The 25,592-nt window shown below is 40.3% G+C and overlaps 1 protein-coding gene across 4 annotated transcripts in view; it reads right to left on the bottom strand.

Annotated features, from left to right (window-relative positions):
* The window catches only part of STXBP6 (syntaxin binding protein 6), a 264,914-nt gene that overhangs the window by 36,146 nt on the left and 203,176 nt on the right, over window positions 1–25,592 (bottom strand). For 3 of the 4 annotated variants that reach the window (XM_065871997.1, XM_065871996.1, XM_065871998.1), the window contains 2 exons: window positions 22,223–22,353; window positions 21,123–21,288 (listed from right to left, as the gene is read on the bottom strand). The exons of the other annotated variant lie outside the window; for it this stretch is intronic. In XM_065871997.1, the coding sequence (XP_065728069.1) occupies window positions 21,123–21,288; window positions 22,223–22,353 (297 nt within the window). The remainder of the gene's footprint in view (window positions 1–21,122; window positions 21,289–22,222; window positions 22,354–25,592) is intronic. 4 annotated transcript variants of the gene reach the window in all.

Raw genomic sequence — 25,592 nt, 5'->3', positions numbered from 1 at the left:
TCATTTATTGCCACCCAGCTGTACCCTCAAGCGGCATATTCACATGTTAAGTTTTTCCACACATATACTTTAGTCAAAAGCAAGAAAAAGAGGCAGTAAAAGGTTGTTCCGTGGCTCTGGGGGTGGTGGGCAGGAGGAACTGCGTGAGCAGGTTGGAACTGTCCCTAGAACTTTGGGGCTGAGTCCAAGTAGAGCACCTGCCAGCACAGTCACCCAGAGCTCTGCTACACAGGGACTTGGGCTCATTTCAGTGAAGGCTAGGGCAGAACGTGTTGGTCAAATTAAATAGAAAGGCAACAAATGAGTAGGAAACATAACACTCGTTATTACTCAAAGAGGTCTAGGCTAGTGCTCTGACCTGACTAGCTGTAGATGAGCATCTTTATCTTGGACTTTCCCACCCTAAGGGAGGTCTGCCAGAAAGACTAGGTCATCCCTAGGGAGCATAAGTGTCCGAGAGGCACTGGTGAGCTGACGGTGGCTGGAAATAGGAACTAAAAAGGAAGAACAACAGCTAATGACCTCTTGGAGTTTGGCAACCAAGAGAATCTTTTCCTTCTTGTTAAATTCTGGTTGAGGATCTGGATTCAGTTTCCCAACTGAGAGCTTTGCTGGCTTTTAAATGAGCAACAGATGTATTTGTTGTGGTGTGTAGTCATGGAAATGGGCAGGATGTCTGCAAGATCGGTGACCGGTTGCATCCAGACTCCTCCTTACCACCCAGGAGGCACGTACCCCCAGGGAGCTGCACGACTCCTGACAGAAGAGATCATAACATCCAAAGCTGACATCTCCTCTTTTGCCATCACTCTCTGGCAAAGCCAGGCGGTTCCTTATTCAGGAGAGTATCAGTATGTGCTCTATGCCATAACAGTCTATAATCTCCATCCCTCTCTCTTAGCAGCTGATGCCACAGACTCCATCGCTGGGAAAAGACGTGAGAAGAGCAAGCAATGCTGCTGGAAGGACAGTGCTTTGTAGCAGCCAAGTGCAGAACTTCTGGTTGACCTTAACTTATTAAAAGCTGAATTTGGCTGACTAAACCCGTATCATGATAAGCTTTTACCCTTGTTTCTATTTAAAGAAGTGAAGATGTAGGAAAAAAACACTTGTAGGATAGATTTTTAGAAAATAAAGTTACTAAAACACACACACACGATGCTCTCCCTTACTTAATGCCTACTTTCTACCCATTTAAACATTCCCAACAGATTTAAATAGCGATGTTTTCTATAAGCTGAGATTAAAAAGTCAATCATTCTGAAGAAAATGAAACAAAAAATCCAAAGCAAAGAAGAGGAAAGAAAAGAAAAAGATAGTCCCGATGATCCAAGTCCATCGGAGATCTCCCTTCTCAACAGGGAACCCGGCCAGGCAACCCCACAGGGACTTGAGTTCTGTGATTATGAGTGGAAGTTGCATGTCTGTCCCTGTTGTCTGCCCTCCTTCTGTTCTCTAATTTTAGACATATTGGCCTTGACAGCATCCCTTAACAAAAAGATCAGCAGCAAGCTCTTAGGTCCCAAATCTGATGTTTCCCACACTAAGAGAAAGGAGTGGGATTCCCTACCGTCTTCTTGTAGACTGACAGATTTATGCAGTCACAAAAAACATTATGGGGGACTGGAACCATATCACTGCCAACTTCCCTCTAATTGCATTACCCTTTATATTTTCAAAGTACGCTAAAGCCCATAATCAAATGCATCCAGAAATGCTGTTTTTGACTAACTAAAAGTTTACTGAAAACTACTACTCTAGGGCAGGAGTCTGCAAACTTTTTCTGTAAAGGGCCAAATAGTAAATATTTTAGGCTTCGAAGGCCATGATGTTTTGGCATAACTACTCAATCTGTTGTTGTAGTGTGAAAGTTATAAGCAAATATGTAAATTAATGGGCATGGTTGTATTTCAATAAAACTTTTTACCAAACAGGCTGGATCTGGCCTGACGCCTATAGTTTGCAGATCTCTGCTCTAGCCTCATAACTAAAGTTAGGGTGGTACCAGCCCACAACCAATTTATTCAACACATGGTGTTGATCTACCTTAAAAAAAATAACTAACCATTGGCAAAACAGAATTTTGCTTATGATCAAAATCAACCAAAATTTGGAATACATGATCTAGCAATAGGGTATTACACCCCGACCAAAAAAAAAAAAACAAACAAAATCAGTCAATTCTATGTTTAAAGAATCCCATTCCTTGTAAACTGATAACAGCCACTATGGAGAACAGTATGGAGGTTCCTTAAAAAACTAAAAATAGAACTACCATACAACCCAGCAATCCCACTACTGGGAATATACCCTGAGAAAACCATAATTCAAAGAGTCACGTACCACAATGTTCGTTGCATCGCTATTTACAATAGCCAGGACATGGAAGCAACCTAAGTGTCCATCGACAGATGAATGGATAAAGAAGATGTGGCACATATATACAATGGAATATTACTCAGCCATAAAAAGAAACGAAATTGAGTTATTTGTAGTGAGGTGGATGGACCTAGAGTCTGTCATACGGAGTGAAGTAAGTCAGAAAGAGAAGAACAAATACTTTATGCCAGCACATATATATGGAATCTAAAAAAAAAAGGTTCTGAAGAACCTAGGGGCAGGACAGGAATAAAGACGCAGATGGAGAGAATGGAGCTGAGGACACAGGGAGGGGGAAGGGTAAGCTGGGACAAAGTGAGAGAGTGACATGGACATATATACACTACCAAATGTAAAACCGATAGCTAGTGGGAAGCAGCCACATAGCACAGGGAGATCAGCTCGGTGCTTTGTGACCACCTAGAGGGGTGGGATAGGGAGGGTGGGAGGGAGGGAGATGCAAGAGGGAAGAGATATGGGGATATATGTATATGTATAGCTGATTCACTTTGTTATACAGCAGAAACTGACACACCATTGTAAAGCAATTATACTCCAATAAAGATGTTAAAAAAAAAAAAGAATAAAGCAATCTTTGAAAAACAAATGTTTAAAAAAAAAAAAAGAATCCCATTCCTGAGAAAGTGACTGTTCCTAAAAACCTAAGAAGTATGGTAACCATATCTATGGTGTGACTTGTAATTCTCGAAAAATACTACTAATAGTTAATATGTACTGAACTACTCTATCCCAGACACTATACAAAATGCTCTACAAGAATTAACTCATTTAATCCTTACAACTTTGTGATGTAGGTACTGTTATTATTCCCACTTTACAGATGGGAAAACTGAGGGCAAGATGAATAATTTGGCCAAGATCATAGGGCTAGTAGGTGAAAGAGGTAGGATTCAAACTCATGCATTCCTGCTCCTGTATCTGTGATCTTAATCACTACTCTTAAGACAGCAAGAGGAAAAGGAAGGCCAGTCAGTGCTTAGCCCTGGGAGTTCCACCTCACAGATAGATGGTTGGACCTCTTTGTGGATTAGCAAATATTTACTGACTTTTAATCATGTGTTGGCATGCCTAGTGTTTTACATATATTATTTAATCCTACTCACAGTGCGATATGGGAGGAGCTATTACCCTATTTTAACAAAAACCATGGTTTAGGGAGGTTACGCATTGTGTAAGGACTAACCTAGTAAGTGATGAAGCTGCCTGCGCTGGCTCTGTTGGGATGACCATTCTGAAAATAAGATGATCCCTTTCTGAACACCTATTTGTAGGAGGTTCATGTTACTGAAGAGGGAAGAAGACCACATTCTAGACCAGAAGGCGCCAGGTGTTCTCTATGACACAGGGCTGTGTATGTGACAGAGGCCTTTACTTTCCCAAATGAGATCTGTACCACAGGGTTACATAGAATTCAGTTTCCTTCCTCCTCCATCAACAGATTGATTCCTACAAATATGGCTTTGACTGTGATTCTGTGTTTAGCCTTTCTTGCTTGTCCAGGCATCGTGCCAAGCTGAGTCCATCAAACTCCCAGAGCTTTTCTGGCATCTGCTCATTGTTCAAAAAGGGATTGTTAGCATACACTTTGGACCATTTCATTCTGCTGGCTTTATGCTCTGAGACCACAGCTATGAGAGCTCTCTCTGGGGGTCTGCCTTGACCTTTACTGTATTTGTCAGGCCTTCCCCACATACAGGGGTTTGCAATTAAGAGCCAGCTACTCAACTCATCAGAGATAGTTTGCATCCTACATTCTCTTAGTTGATTTTGGATAGTATTCAAGAGAAGAGAGGAAAATCCTTTTTTTATTCCACCATTTTAAAACCAGAAGTCTAACAGATGCAACTATGACTTTTTTTCCCTATCAAAGTCAAATTAATTCAGTAATTCTATCATTCTCAGCACAGACTTCGGCATGGATTAACTATCCACTGAACATACAGCATATATTCCTTAATTATGTCTAGAATTTTAGCTCCCATTTTTTAAAGGAAACATCCAAAATAATTTAAAAATAATCATTAGGCAATTTAGTTTGGCGATGTATTTTTACCATATTCGTGATCACTGTTGTTTCTCACATCCTACTCCTTCCCTTTGGGTTCACTTTGCTCCATGTTGAGGTATATCATTTAGTAGCTCTTTCAGCAAGGGTGGAGGAGGAAGCAAATAATCTTTGCCTGTCTGAAAATAATCTGTTTCTCTCTCACTTCTAAATTATAGTCTAGCTGGGTATGGAATTCTAGATTGACAGTTATTTCTGGAAATTAATTTATTGACTTCTGGCATCTCTTAACGCCAGTAACAGCCATCATTTTTTCCTTCCACCGTAGGAAACTTTTTAGTATCTTTGAAGGTTTTCTCTTTGTCCTCAGTGTTTTACTCCTTCATTATGTTTTTGTCTAGGTATAGCTTTGTTTAATATTCAAGTGTGGCACTTGGTGGTATTCTCAATCTGAGTCTTCAATTCTGGAAAAGTTTTAGCCCATATTTTTTGGAATACTGCTTTCTCACCATTCTGATAGACTCATCTTCAGAAACTCCTATGAGATGAATGGTAGAGCCTCTTCTATCTTCCATGCACACCTGCCCCTCTATATTCTTCATCTCTCTGAGCTGCATTATGGGTGAATTTGTCATTTTCTAATTCTTTAACTGTGGCCAATCTAGAGTTTATTCTAACAACTCAGTGTATTTCAGACTACATTTTTTCATTTTCAGAATTCTCTCCTTCCCACTACCTCATTTTTTCATTGAGTTTGGTATTGTTTTGTAATATCTGATTTTTTCCTAATTCCTTTATCTTTTGAGTATCATAAGCATATTTATTTTAAAGTCATTTTCAAATTGCTGTTTTTTTCATTTCATTTGGAGTAAATTCCCTTTTTTTTTTTTGATTTCTCATATATTGTAAAATTTTGGTTAGTACATTCTTCCTGAGTGGGGAATTTAAATTTCTTCCCCCTTCTCCTCACCACCTTGGTCTGTTCTCCCCTATGTGTAGTTTTATTGATTCTGGTACTGGCCCCTAAGACAACTGGGACTTAAGGTGATGGTCTGAGGCTCCTGTCCTGGGTGCTATTCTGGATACTGCAGAGCCAGTGCCAAGCCAGTGGGCAGCTGGCTCCAGGTCTTGGGTGGGAGACTACGTCTTCTTTCTGTTGCCTCCCCAGGAATGCAGATTCTTTCTTATAAGCCACTTCCCCACAGAGCAGTTGGTCATGGCTTTTTTGTAGATTCCTTGCTTGGGCAGAGAAGCTGTGGTTCCAAAAAGCAAATGTGGCTCTGGTTTCCTGCTTTGCATGGGGTACTTTTAGTCACTGTTACAGCATGGAATTCAAACTACCTCTTTCCAGACTTGCAGCCCAGCAGGCAAGCAGCTTCATTCCTACTAACTGCTTTGTGATTCTGTTACGTTGCTGGTTTATGCATACTTAACCTTTTTCCTGAAAGTGATTATTTCTTTTTAATTTCCTCTATTTTGTATGTGGTGGTGCTGAAGGAGCCTTAAAATGTGAATTCACATCAAACTGCACCAAGAGTCAATTTTTAAAACATTCATTTTTATCAATATAACAATCCAAAAATTCTACAATGTTCAGCAGTGATAATACTTATTTTTCCATTTGTTCTCAACCAGCAAACAAAGAACAAGCTGATTATATCCTACTGATAGATTCTCTTATTTACCTAGGCCTGGCTAATTGAAAGTAGATGGACCCAAATGATGAATTTCAATTTACCTTTTTTTTTAAAAAAAATATTTATTTATTTATTTGGCTGTGCTGGGTCTTAGTTGCGGCATGTGGGAACTTCATTGCCATGTGTGGGATCTTTGTTGCAGCATGTGGGATCTTCTAGGTGTGGCATGCGAACTCTTTAGTTGCGGCATGCGTGTGGGATCTAGTTCCCTGACCAGGGTTCAAACCCGGGCCCCCTGCATTGGGAGCACGGAGTCTTAACCACTGGACCACCAGGGAAGTCGCCTCAATTTCCATTTCTTTTTTTTTTTTTTTTTTTTTTTTTTTTTGCTGTGCGCAGGCCTCTCACTGTTGTGGCCTTTCCCGTTGCGGAGCACAGGCTCTGGACGCACAAGCCCAGAGGCCATGGCTCACGGGCCCAGCCGCTCCGCGGCACGCGGGATCCTCCCAGACCGGGGCACGAACTCGCGTCCCCTGCATCGGCAGGCAGACTCTCAACCACTGCGCCACCAGGGAAGCCCCAATTTCCATTTCTTAACAGAAAAAAAAAAAAAGGGTTGAGAAGCAGTAGTAACTCACTGGTCCTGTTGATTTTTATCTGTATTAGAACTTAAAATTTCTGCAGCTTTTAACCTAATCTTAATCAGAAAGAAATCCAGCTATTTGTACTTGTGTTTACTCAGCTTTTAAAGGATGAAGCTGAGAAGTATAATAGTCCAAAAGACGGAAGGCTTAATTTTGGAATTTTCTTAATCAGCATTGAAGAAAGCTTTAACACATTCTTCCAAGTCTTTTATTTCCCAAAACAAGATACATACATAATCTATTTTCAAAGGCTGCCTTACCTAGGACTCCATCTTAATTTCCTGTGCATGTTGCTGGCCTAGAAGTGTTTATTATGCACAAGAGTTGAATATAAATGTACCATACTTTATATAACATATGTATTCCTGAAAGTTTATGTATATCTTATATTTCAACAAATAATATTGCATTTTCTTTTTTAAGTATAATATGATTTCAAAGATGTGTTCCTAGAGGAAAAGAAAATAGATCTGAAACACCATAAGAAAGGGCAGCATTAGGAAAGTGAACTTAATCAAACACTTGACTGGAAAATAACTTAACAGTGATAAAGCAATGAATGCTATAATTCAAATGTTATCCTGAAAACACAGTATTGACCAATGTCAAGAACTATACTAATTGCTGATGAAATGAGAATAGAATCTCATTTTGTTGGAGGAACACTTGGAACTTTTAGACAAAAACATGCATCAGTGATACCTTTGAAGAGTTTCTCTACTTTTCTCTAACGGGAAAGGCGGAAAGGTAGGTTTTAGGAATAGACAGGTTCAAATCTTGATTTTCCTTTATTATCTATGTGACTTTAGGCATGTTAAGTAACGTTAGGAGACCCTGTTTCTTCACCTGTAAATGGGGATAACAATGATGACTTTTTTGGATTAATGTGAACTAAAAGAATTGTCTGGCATATAGTAGGAACTCCATACGGTGACTATCAGTGTTATCACCATTAGCTGGCTTTTTTTCCTAGAAGAAAAATGCAAATACAAATACATATGACTGTACCTCTACTGTATCTGATGTAAGGGACACTTTGAAAGCTATATATCTCTGTATTTCTACTCCCTCCTCTGTGTCTGACTGGAATTCAGATTCTATTCAGAATAGGAGGGAAGGAAGGACAATAGCAAGAAGGCAGAATTTAAAGAAAAAAATAATTCTATTAATATAATTATTAATTATAACAGCTACCACTACGTTCCACAGTACTCCCTATATACCATGCTAAATGCTCATACATGCCCTTATTTAAAATCTTATAACAACCCTATGGAATAAGCATTATTATTCCATTTAAGAAGAGGAAATCAAGCTTACAGTTTAAGTAACTTGTCCACAGACAGTAAATGACAGATCAGAAATTCAAACCCAGATCTGTGCAAAGTCTTTTTCTTTTTAGTGTCTAACATACCATACTGGGAAGACAGGGTGTAAGAAACAACACCACAGGGAAAGAAGCACACACCCTAAGCAATACAGAAAACTGTTGAATTAATATTCGAATTGCATTTCAGGGGCTCATGTTAGATCACTTCTAAATGTATGCTGAATTAAAGAGCTAAATCCAACCAGCCAATGTGAACTTGTCTGATGAGTATGTGTTAAATATATTTGACCTTGACATTTTATATCAAAGCTGAAGAGGGACTGTCAGTCTCAAGAGGAATACCACCAAGGTATTTACAAGTAGGGCATTAGGATCATTTTCTGAGGATGCAGGAAGGGAAATACGAAGGAAAAGGATGACTTTTAACAAAACCAAATGGCCTACAACATCTTCATCATCAAAAACTTTAAATACTAAGACTTCCTAGGAACTTGTAAAGAACCTGTGTAATTATTAAGGAAAATCAATTCCTTACGTGAAGAGAAAGGTACAAATATCCCAGTTGGTAAAGTAAGGAACTACTGGATAATCTAGCACATAGCAAGACCTTTCAGCTACTTAAGTACTAGGCTTTCCTAAAAAGTTTAGGTGTTTCTAAATGTCTTAAATTATAATAGATTAGTACAAGTAATACAGTCTATAGGTAGTATTTAAAAGTATATCTTATGAAAGGAAAAAAATTAAATGTAGGACAGTATTATACAATCGTGTACATTATAGCTCTTAGAAAAATGCTATCGTAGGCAGAACACCAGCTTCTCAAAGATGCCCACATCCTAATTCCTGTAACCCGTGAATATGTTACCTGACATGGTAAGAGGGACTTTGCAGCTGTGCTTAAGGGTCTTCAGATGGTAAGATTATCCTGAATTACCTGTGTCGACCCAATATAACCACAAGGGTCTTTATAAGAGGGAGGCAGGAGTGTAAAAGCCAAAGAGAGAGATTTGAAGTTGCTACACTGGGGACTCTGAAGATGGAGAAACAGGCCACACACCATGGAATACAAGCAGCCTCTAGAAGGTGGAAAAGGCATGGAAGCAAATTCTTCCCTACAGCCTCCAGAAGGAACGCTGCCTGAAGACCCACTCCAGACTTCTGACCTCCAGAACTAGAAGATAATAAATTTGTGTTGTTTTAAGCCACTAAGTTTGTAATAATTTTGTACAGCATCACTAGGAAACTAACACAAATGGCCAAGATGGTAAACATACTGTGGATAGAAAAAATATATTTTAACTCTAAGATGAACAATTCGCTTTTAAATGATGTAAACCTTTAAAGAATTAGAATATTTTCTGTCTTATTCAAGTTTGAAAGTCAAAAGCTTAAGGAAGATACACAAGGATTGTATACTGACACCATAAAGACTTTCTTAAAATTACAAGTGTTTTTTCTCTCCTTCACCTGGTGTCTAAGAAACCTAACATTACTAGAACCCAACCATCAGGACAGGCTTTTGGCTTTTATCACAGATGTGTGAATCTACTCTGACCTTGTGAAAAACATCTTTTTTTCCCCTCTGTAAGTCTCAACCTCTTATAATGGGAACTGGAAAGAAGATCAATAAAATCAACCAACTGTGAAAATAGGTCCATAGGATGGATGGAGTGAAACACTGATAGTGGGAATAATATATAATAGTATACATAATCACAAGGAGATTAGATCTGGTGCAATATTTATATGTGAAGCATGGAATGCTCCTTTTACCCATCATACTCTGTCCTGTTTAATTCTCTGGGTTATAAGGGACTTGAAGCTGATCCTGACCAGAATGTTCTCGATCAGGTTCAATGAGGGGAATAGTGATTCCACTTGAAAGTTCTTTTCTATAGGGCATAGCATTATGAGTGATTATGACAATTTAGATTTTCTCAAAGTGTAAATAATCAGCTTCTGCTTAGGTATCTAAACTCAGAAATACTCCGAGTCTTTCCCACTACTGTCTTTTTGGCATGGACTATGAATTTAAATAAAAGAAAAACAAATAGTTGCTTTCCCACTAACAGCATCCACTAAGTTTAAAAGGTACAATTTACCCACTCAAAAGTTAGACAAAGTAAACAAATCCCTAGGCCAGTGAAGACTTGTCCTCATTCTTTTCCTAAAACATGTATTTTACCTCAACATAATGACATACTTTATTGCCTTCCTGTCACCCAAGTCTTGCAGTTGAAGTGTTTATGCTGAAGGTGCTCTCACAGTTAGAAAATACTGAAGACATTCTTCCCCTTTCATAGGTGGGACCCACTGAATGGTAAATGGAACCTATAGTAGCATCACCTTTGGATGTTATTTGAAGCTAGAACAAAAACCAAATCAAACCAACCAACCAAAAGCTAAGCCAGGGTTATCTTCCATGTTCATTTACCTGACAATGAGAGGAGGCTACAGATGGTCAGTACGATGTATAAAAAGATAAGCCAAAGCTTGTAGGCAAGCTACAGGGTGTGACAAGGGATCCTTGTTAGCCCAGTCACTCCCATTACTGAGAAAACCATCAGACTGGTCAGACAGGAGGCTAAATATATATATATATATATTTTAAGATGTTGGGGGTAGGAGTTTATTAATTAATTTTTGCTGTGTTGGGTCTTCGTTTCTGTGTGAGGGCTTTCTCTAGTTGTGGCAAGCGGGAGCCACTCTTCATCGCGGTGCGCGGGCCTCTCACTGCCGTGGCCTCTCTTGTTGCGGAGCACAGGCTCCAGACGCACAGGCTCAGTAGTTGTGGCTCACGGGCCTAGTTGCTCCGCGGCATGTGGGATCCTCCCAGACCAGGAATCGAACCCTTGTCCCCTGCATTGGCAGGCAGATTCTCAACCACTACTCCACCAGGAAGCCCAGGAGGCTAAATTTTTAAAGTGGCAGCTGCTTCTAGTTCTTGAGACCCTAGAACTTCTTACTCTTTCTCCATAAATGAGAGCCTCTGGTCTGTTGGTGTCCCCAAGAGTCAATGGCAGGCTCCTTTCACTGCTCTTGCAGGAAACTAACTCCTCAAAACCAAGCCAAAGACATTCAGACTCAGGACTGAGCTTTCCTCCCTGTGCAAAAGTAAGCAGGAGGGCTTCCCTGGTGGCGCAGTGGTTGAGAGTCCGCCTGCCGATGCAGGGGACGCGGGTTCGTGCCCCGGTCTGGGAAGATCCCACATGCCGCGGAGCGGCTGGGCCCGTGAGCCATGGCCGCTGAGCCTGCGCGTCCGGAGCCTGTGCTCCGCAACGGGAGAGGCCACAACAGTGAGAGGCCCGCGTACCGCAAAAAAAAAAAAAAGTAAGCAGGAATCTCATGTTTGGTAACAAAAGAGCTTTAGTGGAATTGCTATACTTATTAATACTTTAATTCACATTTCACAGCATTTTTCTGTGTAGAATAGCCACAATAAGACATGAATACTCTCAGTTCTTCTAATTGTCCTTCTTTAGCAGTCTGTCTCATGCTTTTCTCTGTATCTTTGAACGGCTAACCTAACATTATGCTTGGGAGATTTCCATCTCAATGTATCTTAAAGTCCTAATAATTGGCCACCATAAAGTTTATTTATCTACATAACAATAAACATATTATGTTTTCCATATTGGTTGTGGTAGCTAGAAACTGGGATGCCCATGAAGGTTGCCAGATAAAATATAGGACACTCGATAAAATCTGAACTTTAGACAAACAATGGATAATTTTTTAGTTGTCTCAGATATTGCATGGAATATACTTATTCTAAAAAATTATCCATTGTTATCTAAAATTCAAATTTAACTGTGCATCTTCTACTTTTGCTTCCTCAATTTGACCATCCTAATGCTCTTGCTTCTTGCAGACACCTAATAAACCCAACCCTGGGTAGGCATATTGCAAATAGAAGGGTGAAAAATGTTTGGTCTTAGAAATCTGAAGTCTCCACATTCAGGTTTATATCAATGTCCAAATTTGAAATAACTACTTATGATGAATTTAGCAGCTCAGTCTTACTTTGATGATCAGATACAAGGCTGAAATTTTTAAAAGCCTAGGATATAATGTGAGAAAAAAGGCCATTTCATTGACTCCTTCACTAAAGGTTTCAGAAATCTCATATTCCTGGGTGGTTTCTCAGCTACTATGCACAAGTTCCTTACCTCTGTTCCAGGGAAGGAATAGGACTATGGCCTTCCACCCTGAAGATGATCTGTTCTGCTGTCCAAACGGTGTGTGCTCTGAGTGGGTTCCCCCAGAAGTGGGAATGAATTTGACAAATCACTGAATGACCATTTTTAGAACCAGTTACTGTTCTTGTGAATTTACAGCTTCTCTTCACTAAAATTCCAAGTAATTTTAGTTCTTGATGCTTCTGTGTTACAGCAGACCAACAACTTTTAAGTGCCAATGACGGAGTTTTTATTGGTCTATGTGAACTAAGAAAGATAAGAACCAGATGTAAGTTTTTCATAAAGGTAAATGTTTCCAATTTAAGGACTAGCCCTTATGTCCTTTGTATCTTTTAGTATTAAAGTAAACTTTCTTTTGTGAAACTGGTGATGCTGGATATGAAGCTTTTTTTTTTAACATCTTACATAGAAAACTGGTTGGCAAACTTGTCTCCCAAATTCTTTTAAAAATTGTATTTGTCTCTAAATCTAGAAGTATGGGAATCATGCAGCATGCCTTTTATGTCTGTTTTGGAAATACCACTTCCCGTCTAACAATATTAAACAATTTTACCTCTGATCCATGTGTCTCCTTTTGGGGCTGTGTAAAGAGAACTGGACTCAAAGAAATATTCTAGCTTGAAGATACGCTGGTGGTAAAAAAAACATTTCTATTCTCTTATAAAGTTCAGAAAACATGTTTTAGGTTTTTTCTTTCCTACAAGAAGATCTGAATTATGCGCCCTGATCTCTGGCACAGTGTCACTCAATACATTTTAAACATTGTTGTTTTGGTAAAGGCAGCAGTAACACATGCATTCTATAAATGTCAAACATAAAATACGACACATTCAGCATTCTATAAACCAGGCAAACAACTCAGCATTCCAGACGTCTGAAATGTCTATAATATAGCTCAGCTCCTTCCCACTTGGAACAACGAAATTACTAATTTTTTTTTTTTGCAATTCTTATGGCCAACGTGGATTAGGAAAGTTTAAGACTATTTTCTTACTCCTTTCATAAGAAAGGGCTTTTGACAAATATCCTAGAAGAAATCATGTAATATTATGAATAGGCATATAGTAATTTTTAATAGGATATTCAGACGTGTACTGGCACTTTGCAAAAATCCCATCTGACTGAATATTTTAAAATTCCTTTTAATCCCCACACCATTCCGAAGGTTACAGAGCTAACGAGTGATGCCATCAGTGAGTAAGTGAATCTAGTCTGTGCTCTTTTCACTTTATCAAGTTGTGCAATTATGTGTTCTGGTTGGTTCTGAAAGTAGAAATGGCTCTCGTCTACTGCAGATTGTTTAACCATGGGAAAGACAAAATATGTTCATGATCCTTGCCATGCCAATAAATGATACCTCAGAAGTCCCCTTTATGTAGCTTTGGTTTGGTTCAAGATTTTGGTGGAGAGAGATGATTCACAAAGCGCTTAATGCACAAAGTCACTCTGGCTCAAGACAACTAACCATAACCCACCAGCTGTTCCACAGCATGCATTTCTATGTGGCTTACAGCCAATGAACAATGAAAAAGAGAAAATCACATCTGTGACCCAATTTTTCTTTAGCTACTAGTCATTTATATCACGCATAGAACTGGATGGGACCTAAGGAACTAGTCCTTGGTTACTTCAATTTTCTTACTGAAAATAAAAGCATCTGCTTTTAATTCATCTTTTGGGAGTAAGATGAAGTATTGAATAGACTATCAGAAAATATGAGAAAGCACACAAAATGCCCAACATAACGATTGCTAATGTCATCCTAAATTTTAAACGTACATACATAAAAGATTCAGATCAAGAAACACCTCATAGCTTCTGCTACAATGTCCTGCTCCGAAGAACGCTCAGCCAGTGTCAGATGGTTGTCAGTACTTTGTGTAGCACAGTATCTATCAAACTTGTGTTTGACGTAGCAGTTACACTGGTGGGATTCCAATAACCAAAGCAAAAAAATCCCCCAGACTGGGCTTTTCCAATTGTATAGTTTAAATATTTATACCATTATTTTTATTGATGCATAATTTTTGGTTTCTATTCTTAATTTCTTACTCTCCCCAAAAAGTTTCTATAAAGCAAGTCTTAAATAAAATATCACGCTGTCTAGGAAAGGATGGTATGGGCTGCCATGAAGAGGACGGAGTGATGAGACAGTGGTGGGTAAGTCTGCATGTGTATACAATATCATTAACAGACATCTAGAGAGAACTTTCAAACAGAATTTTTAATTTGAGCCTCATAAATACCTTGTTAAATTGGAGTTATCTCCTCTTCTGCTTGGCTGAATCAATACAAGGAAAAGAAAACCTGTGCTTATTGAGGGAACTTGGAAGTCCTGGTCCCCACTGAATGGATGGGGAATAGGTGAGAGGCCTTGACCGAGGTACTAGCTCCAGCCCTTATTTAGCTGTGGGACCTCAGGCAAGCTCCTCATAAACCACTTTCCATGTTTGTATCATGGTACAGGATAACTGAAGTTTGCTACTTTGTTATTTCCTCAAGGGTAACAAAAACTCACCGGAGGAACTATGACATGGATTCCTCTAGATCTAAAGAACTATTAGAAACACTTCCTGACCCTCTCATAACAGTGAATCAGATAAGCAGCCTGGCCTGCCCCTCATCTACATGTCATCAAGAAGCAACAATATGGTGGTTTTAATACGATTTAACTTGGTATGTGAATTATAATCACTAGCGTATGTCTGCACGCATCCCCGAGTATGTTGAAGTTTGAGTGGTAGGGGCAAAATTACACGTGAATTTATTCTTGAGAAATAAGCAACTCTTTGTAATGTGCTTGTGGTCGGAGCATGTGTACGAGGGTGAAGTTCACATCCCACAAAGCCATTATTCAGTGACAGAAAACATTAAAACACGAGGAAGAACTGTAAAACTTATGGCAAATGTTATAGATTGTACTAGAGCACTACATTAATATATTTGGATTAAAAACCATATCGATCACTTTTTTTTTTGTAAGAGCCCTGTTAGGATGCGTACACGTGCTCTTTGTGTCATCGATCTGTTACCTCACCTTACACGTGCCCATGCCTGGGACACTCACAAGGTGAAATGTTCGCACACCTTGCCCAGGGATACGCCCCTTCATTGTTTGGGAGAAAAGTACCATACAAAGTCACAGTCTGAATCCTGAGATTCTGTACCACCCCAGGGGAATCCAAAGTAAAGCAATCTGGTTCTTCTTTAGCATACCAATCAGCAGGGGCAAATGAGGGCCAGCCTGCTATGAAGCAGACATCAGAGACATCTGTGTCCCTGGAATTCTAAAAGAGCTCAGAAGTCTGGGCTTTATACCATCATCTGAAGGTCTGCACATAGACAGACAATGCTTAAGAAATACCCTTTGATGATGATAAAAATACATGGCACTGCAAAATAGCCTGTTTCGTGAAAAAACAATCTGCCATGTTCCAAATTCTGAATATAGATAACATTGAAACGAAACTGTCTAGATTAACTGTTGCAGTTAAGAGAGAACTCATTTCATCCTGCCCTTGTGTGTCTGTCAACTGTTAACCATCCCTTAAAATGCAGCTCAGCCATCACCTTGGTGTATCATATTGTTTCATATCTGTTTACATCTGATGTCCCTCCAGGAACATAAGTAAAGTTGGCAAAGGTGTCTACTTGGTTGTTGGATGTCGGCAGGTAGCTCAGTACCTGTCAGACAGATGGTGCTGAGTAAATGCTCATGGAACCAAGTGGGCCTCAAACAATGTAGGTGGAGCACCCCTAAAGGATGACCCGCATAGAACAGATGAAAGAGTGAGAGGTAATTGAATGAGGTAGCCAAGGGTGTTTGGACTCAGAATTCAAGGAAAATGCTAGGACATGCTTCAGGTTAAACAGAACCTTGCCTTGAGGAATAAATTACTTTTTTTGTGTGCAAATAATTTACCGCGCTTACTAAAGAAGAAAATAGGTTTCAAAGCATTTATTTTGTGGTTCTAACACAGAAGTTGCCAACACCATTCAAGATTTCCTTAGTTCACAGAATTAGGCGTAAAAATAATAGGCCGACAGTAATCACTACAGAAGGTCAGTGTAAATAAAACAGCAATGGGGAACTATGAGGGATTTGCTCACATTTTGTCAAGAAGCATGAAGAGAGCAAAACAAAGTCCCCCTTGGGACCTTGACTTAATATGACAGGTCCATTATAAGTAAACTGATGCTACCACTTGGGGCAGACCATGTTGCTCTCTTGAAAGCAAGTCTCTCTTCTAGAGTCTGAAGTTTTCTACATGTGTGATTAACTCCTTCAAGGCATCTTTGTAGTACAAATGTGTTATCACACATATAACAGTATATCATTTATATCATCATCTCTGCTTACTATAGACAGAAAAAAACTACCATCTTAGAAAAAGTAAATATGACCTATGTGAACCCAAGACTTCACCTTCAGGGCCCTGTCGCTCCTGATGCTGTGTGATATTCCAGGAGCCAGACGCTCCACACCTCTCCCTTCCTTCTCTGCAGGTTACTTGGTAGCTTAGGGACCCAGCAAGTGAATAATGGCTTTGTATTTCTAAAGGTGACTGACCTTGAATGAATTACGAGAGAGGTAGGGTGGAGGTCAGGAATGACCAAGGCTTGAGGACAAAGTCCTTCAACCATCCAGAGAAGAGAAGATGGCTGAAAAGATGCTGACTAAGGCAGAAGAAACCAACGCTTTCCGCTTCACACCTGCTTAGAGCATCCCGCTGTCTTTCAATTTATGGGGGTTTTCACAACTGTAGACTTTGGCCACGTCTCCTGGATCCTGTAACCAGCACCAGAAGATCAAAGCTCCCCAGTCTATCCTCGGGAGATAAAGAAATATCCTGTTTGGAGGACAGAATTTCAAACAATCCAAAGAATTTATTTCTGTGTAACTGACTTTCCCCAAGAAGAAAAACCTGGCCATATGGAATATACACAATCAATAAATATAAGAGAAGAACTTCATGAAACTGTAGATGCTTAAATGATAATCCTATTTGAATTGGTATTAAAGAAACTATGGGGGACTTCGCTGGTGGCGCAGTGGTTAAGAATCCGCCTGCCAAGGCAAGGGGCACGGGTTCGAGCCCTGGTCCAGGAAGATCCCACATGCCACGGAGCAACTAAGCCTGTGCGCCAAACTACTGAGCCTGTGCTCTGGAGCCCACGAGCCACAACGACTGAGCCCACGTGCCACAACTACTGAAGCCCGCGCGCCTAGAGGCTGTGCTCCGCGATAAGAGAAGCCGCCGCGATGAGAAGCCTGCACACTGCAACGAAGAGTAGCCCCCGCTTGCCGCAACTAGAGAAAGCCCGCACGCAGCAATGAAGACCCATTGCAGCCAAAAATAAATAAAAAAAATAAAAAAAATAAAAAAGAAACTATGGTTCAGTGGGAATCAGACGGATTTGTCCTTCAAAAGTCCTTCAAAATCACTTGCCTTCAGTTTTCCCAATGACGGGGGTTAGATCAGAAACAAAATATCTAAGAGGTCTGGTGAGTGGCCAGGGCTCCAGCATCTTCCCCATTGACTAAAATAGCCTCACTTTCATCTCTTTAATATATTGAAATTCTCATGAACAAAAACAAAGAAAAAACAAAAAGCAAAATGATTTTAAAGGTCTTGGATGATTCCATCATATTATCTTAATCATATACCTCAATAAAAGTAGGAAAAGAGTTAAAACTGCTCATAATCTCTGGCCCTCTCCTCTTAGCTCCTTTTTTTAATACCTAGGAATGTGCTGGCTAAAATATATCCCAAAATTCCTGCACAACTCCAGGGGGCACCATTCATACCAAAGACAATATCAATGATGTTCCCTGGAGCGTGCCACTCAGTGACCCCAAAAACGATGGTTTTAGAGTGGTGAGGGCCTGTGTTTGAATCTCAGCCCTGCCACTTGAGGACAAAGGCTACACGATCCTTGGCAAGCTGTTTAATTACCCCTCTGATCCTATTTCCTTCTCAGTAAAATGGAGATAATAAATTGTATTTCCAAAGGCTGCTGTAAAAACTAAATGAGGTAACGTATGTACAGAACCTGATGGAGGACAGCACACCAACAGGAGCATCAGTTCTCTAAAATTACAAAATCTATCACATTTCACAGCATGGAAAACCATTTGTGTCTAGCACTTATGGCCCATACCGTAAGGACAAACCAAAAGATCTTGTGAAATTTGGAATAGATCTCATTTGCTGAAGATGGGGTAGGTACCCTAAAAGTTAAAGGGGTCAGAATGTAGTGACCTGAAAACTACACAATTTTTTTAAGTCTCCGAATTGTGATAACTGGCAGAAAGGAAGACTAATCAACATGCTAATTAACTAGGGTGTGTTGGTACAACTGTTATCAAGGATAGGCGACTGTTTAAATAAGACAGGCTGTACTCATTAAGGATGTCTGTGGTGCCAACAAATTACAATGTGTCTAATTCCAACTTTTTTGCCTTCCCTGGGAATCTAGAGCTGGGCAATATTTAACAGCACTAAATCTTTTATTTGATTCTTAAATTAAGAAGTGACTAACCTACGCAATAAAGCTATAACTTATGAATTACAGATTCTCAAACGACAGACCTGACAGATTGTAGATGTCATCTAGTCTAACCCCCATATGGTACACCAGGGAAAACTGAGGTCTAAGGAAGATGAGAGACACATCTCAGGTCACAGAGGGCAGAGCCAATGCTGGCACTTGGTCTCATTAACTTCTTATCTTTCTCACTACGGGAGATCAATCTTTAGTTTTACGCACTATGCATACCAACAATTTAACTATGGATATATAGCTTCTCGTCTCAACTCAGCATAATCTGGGGTTCATAGGGCAGTGGAAGACATCGAAAGACTGGGCCAATGACAGAAGCAGCTGGGTGGGAACGTGTGAAAAGGTCTGAGGATATTCGAGAGGGTAATGCATATGGAAAGGCTGTTAGGGACCTGCCAGGCTGGGGTTTGGGTAGTGGCAATTAGGGTCTATTAAGGGACCAAACATAGAATGATTCTCCACATCGAGGACGTAACAAAGTGACTAGCTCATAGTAGGTACTTAGTACTAACATGTTGTGTGGGTGGATGATGAGCTAAGAGTGAGGAATGAAAAGGCCTGTTCTGAGAGAAGAAATGAGAGCTTCCGAGACAACAGGGAAGAGGGCTACCTAGCGCCGTCCCTTAGGGGAGAGTTCCCAGAGCTCTCCCTAACCTTCGCAGGAAGGGGGCGGCTTGTTTCCCTCATGGGGACGGAGGAGTGAGTCTGTGCCCCCTTGCTTCCGCCTCATATTTCCACTCTGAGGAAATGCAGTCATCCCCATGGAACCGCCTCTGCTTCTGATGCCCTCTGCTCCCAGGATGGAACCTGGAGAAGTGGAGTGCTCGAGAGAAAGTCTGTCTCCAAGAGCAACAGAAATTTCAAATGCACATGTCACACTGTTTTTTTAGAAGAGACTCTGCTTAGGGGCCAGCCGGGCAAGCTACTGACCGTACTGATACTGATGGGGGAAATGTTTCATAGCAGGAACTTAAGATCAAGAAACAAATGTGATTCTAGGATACCAGAGAAGATCCTAAGGAAGAATGAGGGAAAGCTGGGGTTGCCTGGTCAATTTTCCATTCCCTGAAAATGTGACCATCTGTGGTCCTCAGCCTGGGTGCTTTAACCTTCGGCCAAGTCTGTTAAGGCTGGATTTTCAAAGCAGGATCCATTTGAACAACACTAGTGGCACAGACGTGATAGAGTCTCATTATGGTTTCCAAACAGTAAGAGGTTTGTGTCTGATAGTTCCTTTCCTTTCAACATCTATGTCTAATATTTTTTTCACTTTTGTACCATAGGATGTAGTCACTTTGAAGAAAGTATGCACTCATCACCTCGTATTTCTCTAGGACCAAACAGAGAAGTGATAACACAAGAGTCTTTATCAGCATCTAAGAGAGGCCTTTCAAGGTTCATATGATGTGAGCAACTTCCTACTGAAGAGGCACACTGACACTTCAGTGGCAAATAATGAAGTATTGACAGCATTTTCTCCCACAATACCTAGCAGACTAATGGCAGAATGAGAGTGTACGTAGCAGCTGTTGGGACAGAACAATGGATTCTGCCTCATGTTCGTATGAAAGATAGATACAGCCCAAGGGGAAGGTGTACTGTCTCTATTGTGACCTTCACTTACATTGGATTAAGACAAAGTTGGTACATTTTAAAAAAGATGCTTTCAAAACCAGGAGAACAGGTCAGTGAAAAGACCAATAAGATACACACTCTTCCTCAACTCCCATAGTGACTGGCAAGGCTTTATATTTTTAGCACAGTTTCAAGTCTCTAAAAAGAAATGCCACCTAAAAGAAATGTGCTGAGTACCCTCTACGTGTTTCTCATTAACTTGCCAACGCTGGGACTCGTTCCTTAAGGCTGGCTTACAGCACTCATCCTACTTCAGCTCTGTCTGCCATCCAAGGAATAAATGTGAGACGAGGTGCTATTTGAAAGAAAGGGACTGTATCCGTAGGAACGGTCATATCAATATTTGTAAAATATCTTGAGAAATACTAGGAAAAAGCAACCCAGGAGAGTGTTCTGCGATGAAATGGTAGGGAAGAAACCAAACGGAAAGGTTTTTCTAATAAAGGGACAGGTTTGTTCTCATCGTACAAAGAATCTTAGCTAAGGAGTTAATTCCTTTTAAAAGATCAGCTTTTGGATAAGAGTGAAAACATACCACTGTGTCTAGATTAGCATACGATGAACTCCCGAGTGGTCCTCACGCGGTCCAGCTCTGAGCGTCTGGACTCTTTTTTTTCTGGTCTTTAATTACGCTGCTAAACACCTGACTGTATGTAAAAGTGCGTCTAAGGAAACAGAATGAGTGAAGTCACACAAACGCCCACTCACCTCCCATGATTTTGGACTGGCAGTTAATAAACTCTGGCTTCCTGTCCGTGAGGTAGCGCTGGCAGGTGTGGTGGAGGATCTGGAAGAAGGTGCATTTTTCTGAGGCCGTGCTGGCTACCCACTGGTCAAAAGCATTTTCAAACAACAAATCAAACTCCGCAGAATCCTGGAAAAGACAGTGAAATAACGACTGATCTCAAGCTATAAAAACTGCTGCTTCCAGTTCACCACGTTAAGAGACTCATAAAGGCTAAAACACCTTTCAAAGACTTTTGTCCTAATCACAAGACTCATCTTTACTAGCACCCAGGTGCACAGAGAGTATACCTTTCTCTCTTTATCAAGCAGACCTCAAATCTCATGGCATTTTTAGATGTCCCCAGGAAGTTAAGAGCACAGAAGTCCCTTTAGCTTAACCGCATAGCAACTTGTGTCAGAATTCAGACTATGCGTTGCCTTCCCAATTACCCGAGAAAGGATTCCTTTAGGTTCTTGGCACTGAACAGTATTAATCTTGTCCCTCACCTTTGGCAGGGAAAGATTACCCCTTACTATTTTAGTATATAGCTACATTTTACATTTTCTTTTTCCTCATTATTGATGTATTTTATGGTGAGTGTGTGAGCAAACGGAATTTACTTGGAATACATAACTCTACCGTGGAATGATTCTCTTATTAAATCCAATGGAATCCTAATACATCATTTTTAAGGGGCAGTTCATTTATTTGATTTTTGGTAAATAAACCTCATCACTGGTGGCATTAGGAGATGAATGGAGCTTCGATGAACACGGTTTTTCATATTGATAATCACAGATGTGATTATCTGAACTCTGCTTTTTGCACTTGGCTGATAAACATATTACTGGAGTAGCACTTTTTCAATATTCATCCCCTTAGGTGCCTCCATCAAACATGATGAAAAGATTTATAATTTCCCGTAAGAGGGGCACAGGAATCAAAAAGTCTTAGCCATATAACTGAAATAGAGCAACAGTCTTGTTAAAAATGACTCAGACAACCATCACCCTGCCAAGGTCAATGAGAGAGTCATTGTGTGAAAAGAACACCTTCGCTCAGCACTGGACAGTTCACTCACCCGATTAGGATCGATGCCATTAACCTGGCGAAGCTGCTCAAGCATCCACTGTGATCTCCGCACGAACGACGTGGAGCCTTCAAACTGTTTGACCTTCGTAATGGATGCCTGTGTGGGTTTCTTGTTTGTCACTGCCAAGAAAAGACCAATCAGATTAGTGGGTGTGCAGGGTGGTTTGGGTCCTCATTCAGTGGTGTGTCTATCTTATACCTACATACATATGTGCAATGAGAGAGAGAGAGAAAAACTGATATATCTGTTGTGTGTATATAGAGAGATAAATATACATATGTGTGTATGTACATGTGTATGTGTATGAGTACAGAGGGGAGGAAGAGGGGGGAGGGAGGGAAGGAGGGAGGGAGAGGGAGAGATAAGTACAGAGAGAAAGAAAGAGAAGCAGAGAAAGAGAAAATGAATGAATATGTGTACCTTTAGTAAGAGGTGAACTCAAAAGAAATAGAAATTATAACGTGCACCCTCAAGCAGTTACAATATAATTTTAATTGTAAGGGCAGCTTCATTTATGCCATCATCCACTCACATTGAACACGACAGGAATAATTAACACCAGGCTCCTCTAATGGAGGCTACAAATGCACAATGATGTCTAGCAGGGAAAGCAGCATATGGGGCTGACAGGCATCAGGTAGGGGTAGTTAGGAAAGGCTGCATTTTAAAGGCAGTGCAGGTTACCGGTTCCCCTAGGGAGCTGCAATGCATATTTCTAATGTTACAGTCCAGTGTAAATATTCCAGGCTTTAGCGAGAAGATAAGAAGTAATACTTCACTCAAAAAAAAAAAAAAAAACCAACTATTTGGCTTTAAAATATAGTCAGTTTGTATCCAGTTTGCATCTGATTATAACCCCTGCCGCTCTCCACATATGAATTCCTGAGGTCACCACAACTGTAGGGCCAGGACAGTTCCTCCTCCTGGCCTTAGTCAGTTCTCCCTTCCATGCTGAGGATGGACCTTGTCACCTCTCGGACAGAGGTCAAGTACCAGCCACCAGGAGAGAGTCACTCTGAATATTTCTCTGTCTGCTTTACTTTAAGTATTTTAAAAGGGTTTTCCTAAAAGCTCCTCCTGAGCTCTGCCTGTAAGAATTGTAAGTTTAAATAGAAACGATGCTCTTAAAGGAGCCAGGAAAAGTGGAAAGCATTCCTTGTAATGAATGCAATCCTAGTAAGACTGTGCATCAGTGCTACATTCTTTCTTAGTTTCAAATAAGCCCACAGACCCCACACTTGCAAATAACCATGCAAATGCTCAACAGATGGCAAAAAGAATCCTTGCGGGATGAAGGACAGAAAACACCTATTCCAGTCATGATGGGTGGTAAGAAGGCTCTCCTTCACACATACCAGAGTTTTATCACAGCTTCAGTGTCTGGGGTCCTGAAAGCAGTGACCAAGAGGGGAAAGAAATGTGGGCACCCTGCCTTTAGGGTTGGTAAGAACCCTACGGTACAGGACTGGGCTGTTTTTAGGATCTCAGTACAATCTTCTCCCTTTGTTCCTAACCAGAATTTAGCACACATTTTTTAAAAATTTCAAATAATGCTTAGGTTTACTGCCCATTATTCAGTTATATTTGGCTAGAAGCTTATGAACATTTCACACCAATTACATTTACTTTCACGGTTAAAAAGTCATCATCCCCTTAACACCCACGATCAAGGAAATGTTATAGTCTTCCATTCACAAATGGCCTGTCCAGCCTACAGCTCCATGTATAAGTCTGCTTAAGTCCCATTAGGAACAACCATTCCCTTCACTAAATTCACACAATATTACCAGTCTGCCAGGGCTGTCTGTCCACTTAATTTAATTCATTTATTTTATGTGTCTATATGACACAAAAGAAAGCTCTAATAGGTTTCTCTGATAGTCATGCCCTGCCTGCTCTGCTGTTTTAATGTCAAGGGAAACAACACACCTGGAATATATGTGGGTCCTAAAATGTGCTTAAACGATTAAAGAATGCTTTTCAATAACAGGAAAACATGGGTTCCTGTATTAGACACACACCCCTAAACACACAAAAGAGGATTTCCTCCTTTGTTTATGTAAATCACACGACATTTAGGCATCCTGGGAAACATGAAGGCTTTCCTTCTGACTTCAGTTAACTCATATTTTTATCTCTGGTCCATTTATTTCCAACTAGTTTATAGCATTATAAAAGTTCAAACATAAAGCAAGATTGTTGTAATTATTGGCATGTTTGAGACTGACACTTTTAGGAAGGCAAGTTCCATTGGAAGTTTGTCACTGAAATGAGAAGGGCAGGAACTCCACCCACCCAACAAATGCCCCATGGATTTGTTCAGTAGCAATCGCACTGCAGAGTGGTCATTTTTAACGGAGGCAGTTACAACTTCATCCATTCCTGACTTTTTTCCCTCTATTACGTTATTGCTTGCCCAGTTCTTGGAATCTGATAGTTTTCCTGGGCACTGAGCCCGGTTTGGTTTTAATTTTTGTTTATTGTTATTATCTCCAACATCCCAGTTTCTATTTTGAAGCAGGTGCCTTAAAATGATATTATTATATACACATTACATAGAATTAAATAAAGACTTTCCCCTGCTGAGGTCAAAACAGTTGTACAATCACACCACTGCCAGACTTTGAGTTCTGTGCTAGAAGGAGCCGTGTTTTAACCCCTTCCTCTTTTGGTGTTTTTAGGATCCATAGCTATTAAAAATAAGTCAGTCAGTCAGATTCCAGATGTCTAGTGAAAAACAGCAATTTACCTTCTCCTTCCCAAGGAAAGCTAACTGATAGCACACGCTGGAAAATGCAACCAAATGATCTGAATCAGTAATATCATAGTGCTGTATGTCCAACTACCCCCATATGGTAGAGTCCATATTCATTACTTTGAATAACTTTAAAGGCGAGATAATCAGGGCATTTCTGTCATGCCTTGATCATTCATGAGGAAAAGGTAAATATATAGGCATTCAAAGGGGATATGATATTCCCAGGTAATACTGCAGACCACCCAGAATCAGCCTGATCCCCTGGTTTTCCACTCAGACCCGCACATCGAAATCACCTGGGAGTTTTACAACAAAAACACCAAACACTGTCAATCAGAATCCCTGGGGGTGTGGCCCTGGCATCCATATTTTAAATCGCTCCCGTTGACTCTGAGGCACTTAGACTGTTGAGAGCCACTGAATTATGTATTTAGTCATTTAACAAATATTTATGGCATATTTGTTAGATGGAAGATACAGAAGGAAGTTTTATGGCAATTCAGATATTGAGTAAAAAGTGGTTCTGAATCAAGAACTTTGGTGGGGAGGAGCTAAGAATGATGCAACAGAGTATGAAAGCATAACAGGATGAATGACATA

Source organism: Phocoena phocoena, chromosome 2, assembly GCF_963924675.1.
Source record: "Phocoena phocoena chromosome 2, mPhoPho1.1, whole genome shotgun sequence".
Lineage (NCBI taxonomy): Eukaryota > Metazoa > Chordata > Mammalia > Artiodactyla > Phocoenidae > Phocoena > Phocoena phocoena.
The sequence above is the reverse complement of the archived record's forward strand: the minus strand, read 5'-3'. Positions and strand labels throughout refer to the sequence as shown.